The following is an 18,931-nucleotide window of genomic DNA, read 5'->3' on the forward strand; positions in this document are numbered from 1 at the left end:
AAACAGTCCTTACTACCTACAGCCCATTGACAAGTCCTTGAAACAGGCATGGAGACATTCCTCTAGGAACTCAGCTGCCTCGATGTTAATACTTCGCTAAGGGCAAAAGGCAGTCCTGGCCTGATCCCCTCCCCTCCACCAAGATCCTGAGTCTACTTCAACATATAAAAAGTCCTTTGGAAACTTCCTTTATCTCTAACCACTACCCCCCCCCCCCCCCCCCCCNCGCCAAGATCCGTGTTGGCAATCATCCCCCAAGCATATGGCCCACCCATATACATCTGAAGGGTCTCATGACTATGGTTTTATTAGACGGTAATAAATGACCCTTTCCCAACAGTAGCTAGCCCCCTCAAGGTCCTGGAGACCTTGCTTCCAAAATTCCTTAGAGACTTACACTATCCCTAGCCCCCTCCCCACTTGAGGGTATAAAATAGGCCATTCCTTACAACCCCGGGGCAGCAGCTCTTTCTGCCCATGGGTCCTGTCCCCGTGCTTTAATAAACCACCAATTTTGCACCAAAGACGCCTCAAGAATTCTTTCTTGGTCATTGGCTCCGGACTCCACCCCACTGAACCTAACGTATATTCCCCAACCTCATCACCAAGAGTAGGTGGCTTAACTAGCTGAGCCACCCAGGCTCCCCATAGATTAAACTTTCATGTTTTTAAACACCCATGAGTCACTGGAGTGGTTGCCTCTTGAGAGAGGAAGACTAGGATCAAGGACATTTAATCAAGGAATAACCTCAGTGGCTTTAATTATAACTGTAATGCTATCATGCATCATTTTGTAGAGGAAACGAAACCATGAAAAAAATAGCAAAGATTTGATACATTGATTACATTTTTCTCTATACCTTGTTGTATATTTAAACTATTTCAGGGGCGCCTGGGTGGCACAGCGGTTAAGCGTCTGCCTTCGGCTCAGGGTGTGATCCCGGCGTTATGGGATCGAGCCCCACATCAGGCTCCTCTGCTATGAGCCTGCTTCTTCCTCTCCCACTCTCCCTGCTTGTGTTCCCTCTCTCGCTGGCTGTCTCTATCTCTGTCAAATAAATAAATAAAATCTTAAAAAAAAAAAAACTATTTCATAATTTTGGGAAAATGAATTGAAATTAAGCAGATTGCAGAATTAGATGTATTTTGTAATGCCATTGTAAAAAAAATAGTTAAATGGATGAATATTGTGTGTACTTGTATGTGCAAGGAAAAATATACACAAAACTGTTAACAAGGGGCATCTCTTGAAGTTGGAATACAAAAGGGTATTTTAGAGGTCTGGCCAAAGATTAGGGAAGAGTTTTCTCCTCCCCACCAGGCCCCTCAAGTAATGAATAGCCTCCTTTAGGAAAACAGTGAGTAAAAATTAGAAAGCTCTAAAGCAGATGTGGATCAGAAGGATTTGCTTTTTTGGCAAAATCCTCATGCTCAATAATCAGAAATAATCAGATATTACCCCTGCCGGTTCTCAGCCCTTTGGTGGTGGGGTCTTTCTTCTTTATAGTTAAACTGTTTGCAAGGCAGGGATTCGAGACTGGCCCTCTCCTCACATCCTTGTCACCTTAAGAGGGACAAAGTGGCTTTGTCCCACCTGGCATGGCTTCTCTCCTGGGAGATGCCCGCCTCCCCGCCATGTTCTTTTATAACTGAGATGACTGGCAGGGATGTAATCCAATTAGGACAGTCTCTCTCTCATTTCAGACACTAAAAGGTAGGTATCTTCTAGTCACTCATGAAAAGATCTACAAAGCAGCACACATGGAAGAATTTCTCATGAGGTCCTTTTAAACAAACAAACAAAAAAAACACCAGTCCATCTCTGACTCTGTTTCAGTCCCTTGTAATAAAGAAGTCCCTGTCTTACCTCATGGGACTGGAACGCGCTGAGCTTTGCTGTGCTGTCCTAGTTTCACAAGGCCACAGATGAAGGAAGGAAGATACTCTCTTTTTGTTTTATATGCTTTATATACCTCTCGACTGTGTAACTTTTGTTAACAGAAATGTATTACTTTTTGCAATTGAAAAAGTAACATATATGAATCAGGAGAACATTTAAAATGCACTAAAATGATTCTTTTCTCCAAGGGTCATCGAGGCCTGGCCTCAGAGGAACCCCCGGACCTCCAGGCGTGAAAGGAAGTAAAGGGGAACAAGGGCCCCCAGGAAAGAATGCAGTGGGTCCTCCGGGGTCCCCAGGTTGTCCCGGTTCACCAGGCCCTATAGGGTTGCCGGGATATCCAGGACCACCAGGTAGATACCTAATGGGGTCACTATTATGTACCTTGCCCAATAGCAGATGTGTGCAAATCCGTGGTAATGAACCTCACTTGCAGCTTGGCCATCAGTCTGTGTGGATATAAGAGCAACCTTTCGGCTGCTGTCTCATTGGATGAACTATCTGTGAAAGCAGCTCGGGTAGACTGAGGACTTCGCAGGTGCAGCAAAGCTTTAGCCCGAGCTCCCACAGAGGGCTGAGCCGGAGGTAGGGACAAGGGACGGTTATCAGGCTGGCAGAGAAGGAGGGCTGGTTATCAGGTTGGCCTCGGCCAAGTTCGCAACAGCTTGCCTGGTCCCTGGAGAATATCTTCCTGGAAGTTACAACTTTGTTTCAGGACAATCTGTCCCAGAGGAACAAGAGGCAAGAATTTATCCACTGATTCCTATTAGTCATGGGTCAAAGATATATCCCACAGGACCAGACTAACCACACACACACACACACACATGCTTCCAGGCTGTGTTAGCGTGGCTCCCAGGGCATCCCATGCCCTGGCATTAGCAGGCAAATGCAGGGCAAGGAGGTGCGGGCTGGAGGTGTGCAGCAGGGGCATGAGGCAAGATGCTGCCAGGTCAGGTGGGTCAGAGACCACAGAGCTGCAGCCTAGAGGATGCGAAGTGCCTGGAGCTGCCCTCTCCTCCCCAGCCTCCCACAGAAACACTTAGCATTCTCTGCTGGCTGACAGGTGCACAGAACCTCAGAACTGATGGGTTGTTCTTTGTCTCTTAAAAGACCTCTCTGGAACATGCCTGGGAGGCCTTGTGTTTTATACTCAACCCTCCTAATAGCCTTAAGAATCTTCTGTGTGTCCAGGATTTTGTTTTTAAGAAAGGAAGGATTTATTATTTATAGATAGTGTGATTATAAACCTGGAAGATCCAAAAGAATAATCTGGAAAGCTCTTAGTGTTAATAAGATAATTCAGTTAAATGTCTGGCTATTTGAGCAATACTGGAAAAAAATAAAATAAAAGCTTCCCTTTAGGCCAATGGCTGTTTAAGAAATTATCCCATCAATCAAATGATATAATGTCTCAGAACAAAACCCGTCAAGCTATGGTGTGAACCTATGTGGAAAACACACCAAAATAAAACTAAACTAAAACCTTTCCGTGTGTCAGGGATTTTAACAATTTCTAGTCCTCCAAGTCTTTTTCAAGATGTAGGTTTAATATGCTCATTTTATCGACGAGGGGCCTGATGTGCACAGCTCTTGGAGCTAATGAGTGCTGTAGTTGGGCCCTGGACCCCGGGTGCCTGTGGTAATATAGCTCCCTCTGCGAGACACTGTGCATCCTCTCCCCTTAGAGATGGCCCTGGTTTCCTGTCTTCTCTTATCTAAGCAACACCTGTCTGTTCATCCAGTTGCAGCTTCAAGTCAAGTCCTGCAGAACGTTTTCACTGAGCCCACATCCCGTAACACTCAAGCTTATCCCAACGGTAGAGTTCTTCACATAGCCTGTCTTTGTCAGTTTCCCCCATGAGACTCAAGGCTCTTTGAAGTCAAGGACTGTGTCTTGTTTGCTGTTTTAAGCTCAGCATGTAGCACAGGGGACTGGAACATAGAGGTACTCAAATGTTTGTTGAATTAAGTATGAAATGACTATGAAACTATGCAAGTAAATACGAATGCATAGATGTGTAAATGTACATATATGTCTGCCTTAAGTACAAAACTGTCATTACATTTTACTGTTTAAAGAGAACTACCCAATCATCTTAAAGACACAGAAAACTGGATCACAAAATGAGCTTTCCTTTCAGAGTCAAGCAAACATTACCCACACCCTGTTCCATCTCAATTAAATGTTTCCACTGATACCTTGTTGCTCTGAAATTTGGAGCAGCTATAGGCATTGTTTGGAAATATTTAGTTTCATTGGCATTGCCTTCAACCTAGATTTGAAATGGCAAGACCAAAAAATCTGGTCATAGAACATAAGAGTTTAAGAGCCTTAGCTGTTCGTTGTAACATTATGGTAGCAGAGAAGTGGAAAACTGGGAAGAGCTTTCTTGAAGAATGACAAACTCAATTGACATGAACAAGCAATGCAGAGAAAACAGAAGAAACGCTGTTGGAACCTTTTCACTGAGTACGTATCAAGCATCTACAGTGTATCAGGGAGATTCAATGTACTTGAGATAATAGAAGAATGAGATGTGACCCTTTGCCTAAACATTCTGAAACAATAATCTTGGAATAATTGGAAATAATTGGATAAAATAACATGGGTTGATTTTATGATGAGAACTAGCCAGATAACAAGACTTCAAAGAATCACCACATCAGTATCAAAGAATATCACATGTGGGTATTTAGAAAGGAAATCTGGTCAACACCCTTGTCTTCAATTGCAGATAACCTTCAAAAGAGGCAGCCTCCAAAACAAATATGGGGGAAATGCATATAAAATAATACATCTTACTGAAACCCTTGCTAACTGAATAAAAAACACATAAAGAAATAAGACACTAGCTTTGGTGTTGTCTTTTTGCAGGTGGCATCGTTTTTCGCCAAGGTCCACCTGGAGATGGTGGACTCCCAGGCCTTGTAGGGTTTCCAGGAATCCCAGGAGTCGATGGGCCCAAAGGTAAGTTCAATCAGTGGTGTTACTCAATGAAAGCAAACCATTCTCATCATCCTTCCTATCACTGACTCCACCCTCAAAACAACGATTCCCCAACTGCAGTCACAGATGGCTTCTTTTCCAAAGAATTGCCTCAAAGTATTCATTTACCTGTGAATCAATCATGTATTTAGCACCCATGCAATAAATTGTGGGATATGTCTAGAATATGAGTTTTATCCTGCACTGAAGGAGAGAGGTACTGATTTGTAGATATTTTATTCTTGATTCAGGATTTCCTCTAAGAATATTAAGAAGGTTGGGTAGATAAAGTAAGCCAATATAATATATGAACAATTTTTTTTAAGATTTTATTTATTTGAGAAAGAGAGAGAGAGAACAAGAGCATGGGGGGGGAGGGGCAGAGGGAAAGGGAAAAGCAGACTCCCCACCGAGCAGGGAGCCCAATGCAATATGGAGCTTGATCCTAAGATCTCAGGATCATGACCTGAGCCAGAGGCAGAACTGAGCCACCCAGGTGCCTCTAGATGAATGATTTTTTATTAACATGCACAACATCCTTAATGATTTTTATACCCCCCCCCAGATTTTTAATTTAATCAATCCCTGCGTGGTTGGAAAACACCCGTCCTTTCTGCAAACTCAATGTAGGTTTATGAATAATGTACATGTGCTCTCACTGCAGGGGAACCTGGCCTCTTGTGCATACAATGTCCTTGCATCCCAGGGCCCCCGGGTCTCCCAGGACTGCCAGGCTTGGATGGCATAAAAGGAATACCAGGTAAAGACACTTTGCATGCAAGGGTTTTTGCAAGTATAAAAGTGTCAGCTCACTGGGTGATGAAAAAAGGTATAGGATGTCTGGATGTCATGATGTGGTTTGCATGAACTTGAAGATTTTCAAAAACATACTCTGTTAACATAAAGTAAGTCAAAATAACACAAAAACGGGCATTTCCCCCTGTTCCATTTTAGTTGCTGAATTCTAGCAAACCATGGGGTTCCCCGTGAATTGTAGACTGGCATTCCTCCAGGGGTAGGAACTAGGAGGGGTAAGGCAGCCATCCCACACACATACCACTTTTTTCTTCCATAAAAAAATAAGCTCGCTCTCATTTTTTTTTTCTTAAAAAACACAACTCCCCTCACTCTGTTTTTTAAGGTCCCTACTTCTGGTGGAGCCAAAGGCAGATGCACTATTTCATTCTTCAGAAGGACACAAGTGCAATAAGTCAGCACACCAATGGGGGGCGATAGCGTAGTGAGGACTGTGGTAAACTGGAAGGGACATTGGAGGGGGCCATCCCACACAGCTCCAGCCTATTGTTACTTTTCAGCATTTTAGGCCCTGTATTGATAAATCTTCCAGTTTTTCATGAGAAGAAAGAAATGAGGATTTTTATCTGAAATCTTACTTTTTTCCAATATTAGCCACTAACTCCATTTTTGAGGGAAGAAACCATCTCAGAGGCCAATATTCTGAGAGCCAAGTAGAGCCCGTGTCACTTCTCTTGCTGTGCCAGACCAGGACCCTCCACCCCACACGGTTGCTCCAGGCTTCACATCTCTGCTGCCCCACCTCCCCCCCTTCTTCAGTCACAGAATTGGCCGCGGACAAAACCCTGAGGGAGAGAAAGTCTCATTAGTTGGGTTCCTCTGGCCCTCATGCCACTCTCCTGGCTACTCAGGGCCTCTCACGCCGTGTCGCCTGCAGTCCTGGTTCTGCCATAACCACCTTGGTCTGTAGACAGTCATCAAATGATCTAGCATTAACCAACAAGAGCTCAAGTCACAGAGTGAGTGTGTGCTCGGCACTGTTCTACAGGTCGTATGTACGTCCGTGCCTTATTCCTCACATCAATCCTAGAGATCAGTGCTATCATTCACCCCATTTAACAGATGCAGAAACTGATGCGCAAGATGGCAGAGCTCAGAAGTGGTAAGCCTGGACTCAAATCCAGGTGCTCTCCTCCAGAGCCGTGCTCTTGCTCTCTACGCCGGCATCCTTTTGTTGTTGTGCCAGGGGCTTCCCTTGGAAGCAAGTTAATCCAAAGGTCTACCTGGCAACATAGATAAGGGACTGTTTGTATGTTACCACCATCAAGTAGACATTGGCATTGGCACGGGCTCTTCAAGGAGGTTGGGTATCAGTCCAAAGAAGAAATGCTCAGTGTGGCACCATGTTCAGCAATAGAGGACATGCATTCAGCCAGAGTCCTTTGTCACCCACAAATCCTTCCTGCTGCTTCATAAATGCCTTAGTTACTCTGTAATCTCTGCCCCCTGACTCCCTGACTCTAGTCCTCATGCAGCTTCTATTCAGTGCCTAAGGCTCTGGGTGAAATGTTCTATTAAAACAAAACTAAAAGGAAAGCAAGGAGCTGGGGAGAGAGGGAGGGAGAGGAAGAATAGGAGGAAAGCAACCATTATTTCCCTACATTCCCCTTGAGTGACCTTTAGCCCAAGGTGGGCAGCTCACTGTTGATGACCAACTAGCAGTGTTGTATTTTCCTTGGTTTCTCTACCCTCGGTGTATATACAGGCATAGCTCACAGAAGATATAGAAACAGGAAAACCATTGGGAAGACTATTAAAAAATATATCCTGACTCAACTCTTGCAAAAAATAAAATCTGAATATACATTTGTTAACACATTGGCTTGAGATCCATCCAAAAGGCCCTCTAAAGGGATCATCTTTACAGAGATATTTAAATACATATAGGAAATGTAAAATTGCACAGTAAAACACAATTTGGCAACAGATATCCAATGCCTCAGAAGAGTTTGTGTCCATTTGGTCTTGCATTTACACTTTTAGGAATTTATTTAAATTATTGGAGAAGTGTGAAGCACTAAATACCTAGAGATATTTATCATAGCATTGTTTACCACAGCTGAAGTTGAAAAATGATCTAAATTCTAAAAACAGCAGTTAGCTGAATAAATGTTGGCTAACCACACGATAGACTACTATGCAACCATTTAAATGAAGCTGTAAATCTGTATTTATCGACATATGCATATTTATTGACATGATTCCAAAATATCGTGTATATGTCCAGTGCATTATGGATATAAAATTTTATAAATAACATACATGAAAATTGTAGCAAATATTGTCCTCTGGTGGTAGATTTATGGGTGATTTTTTTACTCTGTTCTTTCTGACTCTGTTTTTTACAATGAGCGTATGTTACTTTCCCTGAACTCTGTGTTTTAAGATACAAATTGTCTTTCTTTACTCAGAGGAGAACACCTTATTCTCTTCATATACTGTATTACCCTGGCTACTCGGAGTTGGCATTCAATAAATATTTAATAATTCATTGCTTTGCAGGAGGACAAGGGGCAGGTGGCGTTAAAGGAAACCCAGGGTACCCAGGAAGTGTGGGTCTTCCAGGATTTCCAGTAAGAGTTCATGGCTTGGAAGCTTTCGTGTTAATTTGGGAAATAGCACACCCTGGAAATACAGTTGTGCCAACATAGGTTATCAGTGTGGTGCTTGGCAAAGAGTACTTAATATTAGAGCATTTGATAGATACTTGATTAAATAAATGAATGAATGATGTGTGAATGAATAAGTGAATGAAGTAATGAATTTATAATCATTTAAAATGGTATGAGAGATAGAAGGTGGCTCTGTCGTTGCCTGGGGCAACGAGGTTGGGAACAGGGATTGACAGCAAATGGATTTGAGGGAATTTGGGGGAATGATGGAAATGTTTTAACACTGGATTGTGGTGATTGTGGCATAAATGTACAAATTTACTAAAAATCATTGAACTGTATTTGTATACTGATACATCTTATAATATGTAAATTAAACCTTAGTAAATTGTTAAAAATTAAAAGTTTGACTGCCACAGTGAATCAGAAAGTTATAGAAAGATAAATATATTTAAATCAAATTATCCATAGATGCATGTTAAAATTTACCAATATTCTAACATAATCTAAATTATGATGATGTTTGTATCGTATTGAATAATATTACTGTGTGTGTTGCATTGAATTGGGCTAACTGTATTCTTTTCCAGTTTTGGAAGCAAATAGAAAAGAAAACCAAAAAGCTTGACATTATACTTGTAGGCCCAAGAAAGTGTCTGAGAAAAAAAATCCACATTGATTAAAATTGAAGAAGTCTGGTTGACATTTTTTTTTTAAGATTGGCAGAAGAACGGCTGTCCTGAAAGGCAATGCAGCCTTGTTTCTGTACCGCCCTAGGGATTCCCGGGGGCTCCGGGGGGTCCAGGACTTAAAGGAGAAAAAGGTGAAGCACCTCAGCCTGAGGGAGAAGTAGGTGCCTCAGGGGACCCCGGACTCAGAGGGCAACCTGGAAGAAGGGGCTTGGATGGAATTCCTGGAACTCCCGGGATCAAAGGATCACCAGGACCCAAAGGTGAACCGGTGGGTATCGAGTACCTTTTTTCAAATTACCTTCCCTGCAATTGAAATGCTCTGAAGTGACATTGGACGATTTCCATTTGGAAAATGGTTGGCCACTCAGCACAGTGGGTCCTTGCAACTGCACAATGAGGTGCCTTCAAAGGAGCCGTAATAACCCCAGCAAATATGCACAGTATTTCGACACAGGGGTGGCACTCAGGGGTGCTTTTAGCCCAACTAAAATTCTGCATTGATAATGACCTTGTCTCCTACACTAGTTACAGTTCCACGTTTGTATCCAGTGAGTTTATAGACAAGTTCTAGAAAATGATTAATAATGGACAGTTTTAGTCAATATTTTGGGGGCAGTGTTCATTCTTTTAAGTAAAAATAAACCCTTAAAGACCACAATATTTAGGAGTAGTGCCCTCAAGTAAACAGATAAATGTTTTGTCATTCAAAATACTTACACTTCTGTAGATTCTCTTTCAAGGGATAGGGATAGAATGTCTCACAGGTTCACTTGAGAGATTCCTACCGGGATCGATTTTAAAATGTCACGGGGTCAGAGGCTGAGCACCTCCCCCCAGTGTATTTGTGAGAAGTTTGCCAGGCACACTGCCCAGCCCGCTCTAGGAAATACCAGCTTCTTCCAGGGTTTATCGGTGTTATCCAATTAAGAGGGTCCCACCTTGACCAGGAAAACTTGGCAAATAAATGTGAAGATTTGTTTACAGACCCTTTAGTATCAGAGTATAAAGCGTGGCTCCCCAAGATATAGATGTGGTATACGGTCTTCCCAACACCTTTTTGACGACAAAACACTTTCTGGCTGAGACCAAGCGGGTCCAGGGTTTCTCAGACTCTCTGACAAGGGGCCTGGCTGTCTCAGGGGAGGGGGGGGAGTGCAGTTACACTTACAGAAGGACAGAATCCACAATTCTTTGGTCTGGTATCAAGACAGTTCACATGATGCTTCCTTTTGCATCTCACTAATTTCCAGTAAAAGTAAAATAAAGAAAAACATTAAGGAGGTGATATATTGAGTCTTATGCCCTGTCATTACAGAAAAAGGAAGAAAAAAAAAACAACAGTCACCCAGTGATACTGAACAATGAAAAATCGAGTCAAATTTATTATTTGGGGCCATACTGAGGAGGAAGAGGAACTCTATTATTGTGTCACATTTGACTTGTTTAAAATATACAAGTCATTTCCAAAGTTATAGCCTGTGCAATTACAAAAAGATATTTTATGGGACGCTTGGCTGGCTCAGTCAGTTAAGCTTCTGCCTTTGGCTCAGGTCATGAACCCAGGGTCTTGGGATCGAGTCCCTCATCCTGAGCAAGGAGCCTGCTTCTCCCTCTGTCTGCAGCTCACCCAGCTTCTGCTCTCTCTCTCTCTGACAAATAAATAAAATCTTTAAAAAACCGAAAAGATATTTTATAAGAAAAAAATGAATACAGTCTATCTGTATCTGTATCTCCTTTGTGATGAAAATAGCCTGTGAAGACCAAACAAAGGTTTGCTGTACTGGTTTTATTTTAGAAATTTGCTATTTCCATGAATGACTGCTCTAAAGCTATTTGAACTCTTGACTGATGGGAACAAAGTATTAGGCGCTATTATATGTACAACATTCTGCTGGAGGACACCTCCAGTGGGACTCAAAAGAGATTTCCAAGCTCATGAAATGCTGCTGAAGTCCAAGGGGCACAAACAGCAGAAACCAGACCACACTCTGATTTTAATAATAATTCTCTTCAAATGCCAACTGCTTTGTAATTCAAGATTTTCTCATTGGCTGCTTATCTGGTCGCCCTGTTCATGGTAAGATTAACCCGGGTAAGGAGATACTGGAATGAAGCACTATCCAAACATATTCCTATTGTCACAGGCCCTGAGTGGTGAGAAGGGGGACCAGGGTCCTCCAGGGGATCCTGGCACCCCTGGGTCCCCAGGACCTGCAGGACCACCTGGACCACCAAACTATGGACCACAGGGAGAGCCTGGTCCAAAGGGTACCCAAGGAATTCCTGGAGCCCCTGGACCACCTGGAGAAGCCGGTTGGTTAGTTTTCTTTCCAGTCCTGTTTTCCTATGGAGTAGGTCCATGGTTCCTAGAGCGAGTGAAGTTCCCCCAAGACTAAGGAATGCATAGAAACTTGCTTCTGATGAGTAGAACATGTCAACTCACAGACACTGGGGAAGAATACATAGGATAGGTTAGAGAACATTCATTTTCCCTTTACCGAGCAGCCCAGCTGAAATTTCCTAAGATAAGACTACTAATAGAAATATATGGGATGGGGAGCCCCTGGCCGGCCCAGTCGGTGGAGCTTGCAACTCTTGATCTCGGGGTTCTGAGTTTGAGCCCCATGTTGGGTGTAGAGATTACTTTTAAAAACTCTAAAAAATATATACGGAATGAGTGCAAGTCAGTCATGGTAGACAAATGGGAGGCAGAAATCTATGATAGTGATCTTGAGAAGCCTCTTGTTAAGTCTCAAGGGCCCACTAATGTTCTTGCAAATTTGTTCTTTTTGACCCATAATCCAATGGATGGTTTATAAATAAAACTTCAAAATATCTAAGATAAATGAAGAAAAGTTTTCTGACAATAGTTCTAAAGTCCCAGTAACTTTTTGGGATCCACATGTACTGAACATAGTTGGTGGATTCAGGAGGGATCTGATCTTCAATGTTTATCTGTGGCAGAGAACATGGCAAAAGATGAGAATTGCCATGTTGCTGGCAGTTTTCAACAAACAATGCCATCATATCATTTTTTCACTTATAACATCACTTTAAAGAGTTAGACCCAACAAACTAATGGCCTCCAAATCTTCTTATAGTATCCCTCGTCGGTAAAAAAATCTGTAAGTGCCTCCCCACAAGTATTTATATTTTTAAATTGTTTGCATGCATTCCTGTCCACACATGTACATAAAGCTTCGTTTTTGATTATATATATATTTTTTTCCTTTTTTTCTCCCTGCATCTTATTTTTGAGGCTGTTGTTCTAATCCAAGGATTGGCAAACCATGGCGGCCCATAGTTTAAATCCAGCCTACCACATATTTATGTATGACCCAAAAGCTGAAAGGGCTTTTTCTATTTTTAAATGATTGGGGGGGAAAAGACCTCTTGAATAATCCTTTATGGCACGTGAAAATTAAATGAAATTCAAGTTTCGGCGTCCATAAATACATTTTGCTGGCACACAGTCATACTCGTTCATTTACATATTGTTTCTGGCTGTTCCCATGCTACGTTGGCAGCGTTGAGTAGTGGCAAGAGAGACCATCTGGACCACAAAGCCCAGATTATTTACTAACTGGCCCTTTACAGAAAAAGTTCTTCTAATCCATCTTCAGATCTTCTTCTTTCTACATGCAAATTTCTAGTAAAGGACCCCATTGTCATAAAATATATTATCATCAAATTTTTCCCATCACACTACTGTAAACTTATTTTTTCTATAAGTATATGTATAATACATATCACTAGCATGTTTTTAATGTTGGCCACCATAACCACATTAGCTCAAATCTTTATGAGCTGGGTAGGTTTTATTTCCCCAATGACTCATGAAGAACTTACCAGAGAGGTTAAGATATGTGCCCAAGCCACACTTCATGTTTTGTTCAGCATACCATTCTTCCTTCCCATGCAAACTAGTGGCCCAATAAATAAATATCCTGCCAAATAAATATTCACCCATGTTTAAGCTGAATTCCATATTATCGATTTTTTTTAGGATAGCCTCACTTTCAATAGACCAGAATTGAGATGGGCTATTAATTAAAACAAAGCTTAGGCAATAGTCAAGGCTTATAAGTATTCTTCAATTGAGTAAGCAAGTTTCAGTGGGGGTTGGTCATCTTTACACCAGTTTTGAAGCCTATGGAAGCAGAGACTATTTTTTTCTATTCCTTGGGATATGTTTATAAACCCCTTATATAATATTTGTTTCCTCTGAACCAAAAAAAAAAAAGCTTCAATACGCACACCAATCTTATGATCACAAACTTTCTTAAGGTCCTAAAGGAGAATTCAGTGTTTCGACACCAGTCCCAGGGCCCCCAGGACCTCCAGGGCCTTCTGGCCGTGCTGGCCCCCAAGGTCCACCTGGTGAGTATCCCCTCTGCCAAGTCTGGTGCATGGCATCAAAAAATATTGTCCCCTGTGTAGGGGAAAACTGTATTTGTTGGCATCAAAAGAGAGCAGAGGGGGGCGCCTGGGTGGCACAGCGGTTAAGCGTCTGCCTTCAGCTCAGGGCGTGATCCCGGCGTTATGGGATCGAGCCCCACATCAGGCTGTTCTGCTATGAGCCTGCTTCTTCCTCTCCCACTCCCCCTGCTTGTGTTCCCTCTCTCACTGGCTGTCTCTATCTCTGTCAAAATAAATAAAAAAAATCTTTAAAAAAAAAAAAAAAAAAAGAGAGCAGAGGACAGAATTCTGTGAGATGACAAGTCCACAGGCAAGGGACTTGTCATCGTTCTTTGAGATTGTCCAGATTATTCCCATTGGTGCCTCTGATTAAAAAAAAAAAAAAAGAATCAATACCATTACTTAAAAGGAATTCGAGAGCAGAACAATCTCCATGGATTTTTGATGGGGGAATAAGTGATGTTCGCCAGCGGTTAATCAAGCCAGTTCCTGCAACTTCATTTGAAAATGTCACTTCTTTGCCAATATGATCTAAAACTTAACTTTGCATGCATGAAGGGAGACTTATGTAGTTCAAGATATCTAGAATATTTCTTTGTAGGAATTAAATTCTATCTTAAACATTATTTGTAGCTCCTAAAGATTAGTCCATTGGATAAGAATGGAGAGGAAGAGTATACAGTTGGGGTTATATTAAAATTATTTCTTAATTTCCAAAAAGGCCTAGAATGACACAGAAACTGAGACTTTTTGTTTCAGGGCAAGATGAAGGGAAGTTTCTTATGTGGATGTGTGTGTGTTTTCAGGTGTCCCTGGATCCATAGGAAAATGTGGTGATCCGGGTCTTCCTGGGCCTGATGGTGAACCAGGAATTCCAGGAATTGGCTTCCCTGGGCCCCCTGGACCTAAGGGTAAATGTACAAATTTTAAAACATAAGGTTTATTGTGGTTATTTAGAAAATATAAATACATATCATGAATAACATAGAAAAGATCCATAATGTAATATCTAAAATAATGTTTTCCACCCATTTTAAATGGGGAGGGGAAAAAAAAACCTTTACAATGTTAGGGGAAAGGCAGAATTCATATAGATTCATGCATCTCTTCTCAATTAAATTTTTTAAAATAAGTAGAAAAAGTTAGAAGGAAATTCACCAAAATAGTAGCAGTGATTCTTTTTGAGTGTGGAATTATGAGGAATTTTTTCTTTACTTCTTAATAAATGTCTGTACTTTTTACATTTATGCGTTTTTCATTTTATACATTTCTTTTATAATTAAAAAAAGAACTATTGAATCACAAATAACTGGTTTTCCTATATACTCCCCTATAAAATACAGACGTCATTTTCCTTTGGGAACAAATGCTGTTTCCCATTGAAGGGAAATCACTCCAAAGAAATCCAGATGCTGAGAACTCAAACAATAACCTAACAAATACAGCAGAGTCTTGTCCAGGATGACATACTAGCCATTTCAGTCCCTGGGTTGTTGCATAGATTTTCAGATTTTATAATCCTTTTATGTTTGTTTCAGTATTATTTAAAGTGTCTGTCAAAATACAGTCCATTTTTTGGTACTTGATCTCCTAGATTAATATGTCATTAGTGCTTATCATGCATTAGTCTTACATAAATATGGGAATATTGATCTCAGTTTATGAATATTCGAATGGAAAATGTAATAGTTTCAAGAATGTCTTTGACTCCAATTTCTTGGATGTCTTCCCAATGATCTCTGAAGTAATGCAGCCTGGCCCATATTTTTGCCTATTCCTTCATGGACCCTGCATTAAGAATTGCATCCTCACGTAATAGACCCATGGATTCACCCTCTGGAAGGAGCTATAAACTATGGGGACAAGAAGTAGCCTAAGAAATCCATGAAAGTTCAGACTCAAAATTTCCCAGTTGAACCTAATAATCCCATAAACTAATTGTGAATTAAAAATTGGTCAAATTAGGGGCACGAAAGAACTCTCTGAATGCAGCCCTGATTCATCAGGGTTTCATCTTGTGAGTCAGAGAACAGAACAAATGATATGTTTGACTCCTTTCTCAATTCTCCTATTACAAATCTATAAGAAAGAAATTAATCCATTATGTTCAATGGCATTAGAAAGTAATTGTCTTCAGCAACCCATGTTGAGAAAGGCTACCTAGGGCACCAGATATGCTTTATATCTTCGTCTGGGTCATACTTGGATAGATTTATAGACATGCAAAAATTCACTTGGCTGTACATTTTATGTAAAATGTACTCCAAAAGAAAAAGTCAGCCAAATGGTCGACCGGGATCAGTGGAACTGCCGCATCAAAATTGTAGCTATGCTAAAACAACAAAATGAAGAAAGTCATTTTTTCAATTGAAGATCTGATTTGGAATGGATTTTTTTAAATTGCTAATGCAGCAGTTGGCTTTTTCATCATTCAGACTTCCATAAAAACATCTCTAGCAACTTGCCTCATTAAAACATTAGATAAAATAACAGAGATAACTGCACTAAATCTTTTACTAAGCCTACTCCTGCAACATTTATTATGTTTTCTCTGTAGGAGAACAAGGTTTTCCAGGAGCAAAAGGAGCACCAGGTTATCCAGGAGAAATGGGGAAGCCCGGGTCACCTGGAGAACCGGGTCTCTCAGGAGCCAAGGTCTTCAAGAATTAAAACTCAGAGGGATGTGTGGGGACAACGGGGGGCAATCACAATCAGCCAGTTAGGATGCTCTGGGTGTAGAAAGTATCTATATATTGGTAGATGATGAAGATATTAAATACTTTTTAACGCTTCTCTGAACCATCCCTCCCTTTTAGAAAGGAAAAGAAAAGGTGTTAGAAGACAGGTTTGCCTCCCCGCTTCCTCCTTAATCTTCAGAAACATTCAAATTATTTAAAATGGAAGAGCTCTAAAAAAGTGTGGATCACTATGAGAAAAGCTGTCAAAAGTAGAGACATCTAGACTGTTTACAGACAATTTCAGTCTTCTGCAAAGGTGTCAGTTACAGAGCCTCAAGAATGGTCAAACATCATTTTATAGGAAACTTAGCAGCTAGAGTTAAAAAAGGAAAGAATGGTAGAATGGTGGTAACTTTGCAAAAGGAATTATTTTCAAGTCAATAGCCAAGAAAGAGTTGGAAGTGTTACATAGTGAAACTAACATGATCTCTGTGCCACAGGGAGAACCAGGACTAGCCATGCCTGGAGAACCAGGAACACCAGGTTTTCCAGGAGAAAGAGGCAATTCTGGGGAAAATGGAGAAATTGGACTCCCTGGACCTCCAGGTCTCCCCGGAATTCCAGGAACCAGAGGGGTTGATGGACTCCAAGGTACAAAAGCAAGTATGATTACTTTTCTCCACGATGAGCTCTGCTAAAATGCAGCAAGTTGAAGGTACTCGAGGACAAAGAATTCTTTTCAGACTTCTAGTTTAACACATAGAATCTGTGGGTTCTAATTATTTTTCCATTCAGCATTGCTGCCCTACTTTTGTTTTTTTCTTTTCTTCCTCCTTCTTTCCTTCTGTCCTTTATAACGAGTGTCCTTTATAAAAGGCATATCAGTGGTATTAAATATAGGTTCAATTTAGGGGGAAAGTTACAAGAGAAAGATTGTGATAACAGTACTAGGACCTTGGGGTTTGGCACCTGAATATATTCCTGGACTTTATTTTGCAGGGGATCCAGGGAAGCCTGGACCACCTGGAGAAAAAGGATCTCCTGGAAGGTGCATGGTGGGTCCCAGGGGATCCCAGGGACTTCCAGGATTAAACGGATTGGAAGGGCAGCAAGGTAAGAGGAGGGCCTTGAAACCAGTCATTAGGTGGACAGGTGACATGAGATTCCTGTTCTGTGCTTTGCTACTTAAGATGGGAACTGTCCAGCAGCAAGACCTGACCACTGTTCAACGGGAAATGTTGTTTGAGCAATCTAAACTGTGTCATGGATTTGTTGCAGTGAGTACCACCTAGAGCATAAGAGACCTGAAATTAATACAATAAAATTGGTTTGTGTCTTGTATGCAAGACTATATGAACACTGAAGATACATATAAACTTATATTTGCGCATATATTTATATACATATAAACTCTCAGAAAAAATTTTATCTTTACCTCAACAAGTATATCAAGTGGTAAATAGATACGTAGTTAATTGCTTCCCAAACAACATAAAATAAGGGTGTGAAATAAACCTAAATGCTGCAGGCTGGCTGGCCCAGATTATGTGAAACTTACTCTGTTTTGTTGGCTCTTCTCATTCAAATCTACAAACTGAGAAAAATCCTTTAGAACTCAGCTAATGCCTGTAGACTATCACATTGCTTTTATATTCACAAACCAATTTTCGGCCAAGACATTAATAGTTGTAGTAGTGCTATTATTATTTCCAGAAGTATCCGGTGGCTCACCTCCACCTGAGTGGTTGTGTATGTATTCTGCAGGTTAAAGGCTAAGCTACAGTTGTAAAGTGCAGTCCCAGGATGTGTCTGCAGGACTAGAAAACAGACCTAAATTCTACACTTTTATTACTGCATGAATCACTGAAACGGAATGTTAAAGCTAGAAGGGATCTTAGAAATTGTACAAGGAGAGGTCAATCAATCAATCAGATAAATGTGTGGTTTGTCCATAATCACACAGCTAAATATTTATAGCCATAAAAAATGTATTTCTGGAGTTAGTGGGGAAAGCAGTTGTGTGTTCATTCATTCATTCATTCATTCATTCATTCATTTATTCATATATAGGGAGAAGAGGTGAAACAGGGCCAAAGGGAGACCCAGGTATTCCAGGCTTGGATAGATCAGGCTTTCCTGGAGAAGCTGGACCACCAGGAATGCCAGGTCATCGAGGTGAAATGGGACAACCAGGTCAAAAAGGATATCCAGGAAATCCAGGATTTTTAGGATTACCAGGTATCCTTTTTTGTGCTTTTATTTTTCTTCTTCTACCTTCTTCCACATTTTCTTTTAAGGTGGATGTATAAATTGGACATAGGCCTTGGCTTTTGACTCTACACTCCTCTTTCAGTTAGTGTAAATGTTTCCTACTGAATTATTTGCAAGGGATCAGAGAGCAGGGTAATGGTGGTGGTGAAATGATCCCATTTCACAATTACCCAGGGTATGACAAGTTTGGCTGTGGAATCCTTTTTATGTGTTACTATTAAAGGACATTTGCTAGGATTTTCTTGAGAATTTTTGCATCTATATTTGTAAGGGACACTAGTCTGTCCTTTTCTTTTTGGTATCAGGGTACTGCTGGCCTCAGAACGAAATGGAAAGTATTTTCTTCTTTTGTGTTTTCTAGAAGTTAGGGAAGAATGGATGCTCCTTAAACATTTGGTTGAATTCACCAGTGAAGTCATCTGAGTCTGGGCTTTTCTTTGTGGGAAGTCTTTATGTTACTAATTCAATTTCTTGTTATAGGTCTACTCAGATTTTCTATTTCTTCTTCAGTCAGTTTTGGTAATCTGTGCCTCTCTAGGAATCTATGCATTTTG

At 40.9% G+C, this 18,931-nt stretch overlaps 1 protein-coding gene across 1 annotated transcript in view; it reads left to right on the plus strand.

The window, feature by feature from the left end:
- Window positions 1-18,931, plus strand: part of COL4A3 (collagen type IV alpha 3 chain) — a 126,709-nt gene that overhangs the window by 81,527 nt on the left and 26,251 nt on the right. Inside the window, exons 7-18 of the mRNA XM_034642590.1 lie at window positions 2,083-2,253; window positions 4,779-4,871; window positions 5,554-5,649; window positions 8,208-8,278; window positions 9,095-9,277; window positions 11,154-11,322; window positions 13,297-13,389; window positions 14,235-14,339; window positions 15,986-16,083; window positions 16,607-16,757; window positions 17,106-17,219; window positions 18,177-18,344. Of these exons, the coding sequence (XP_034498481.1) occupies window positions 2,083-2,253; window positions 4,779-4,871; window positions 5,554-5,649; window positions 8,208-8,278; window positions 9,095-9,277; window positions 11,154-11,322; window positions 13,297-13,389; window positions 14,235-14,339; window positions 15,986-16,083; window positions 16,607-16,757; window positions 17,106-17,219; window positions 18,177-18,344 (1,512 nt within the window). The remainder of the gene's footprint in view (window positions 1-2,082; window positions 2,254-4,778; window positions 4,872-5,553; window positions 5,650-8,207; window positions 8,279-9,094; window positions 9,278-11,153; window positions 11,323-13,296; window positions 13,390-14,234; window positions 14,340-15,985; window positions 16,084-16,606; window positions 16,758-17,105; window positions 17,220-18,176; window positions 18,345-18,931) is intronic.

Source organism: Ailuropoda melanoleuca, chromosome 2, assembly GCF_002007445.2.
Source record: "Ailuropoda melanoleuca isolate Jingjing chromosome 2, ASM200744v2, whole genome shotgun sequence".
NCBI lineage: Eukaryota > Metazoa > Chordata > Mammalia > Carnivora > Ursidae > Ailuropoda > Ailuropoda melanoleuca.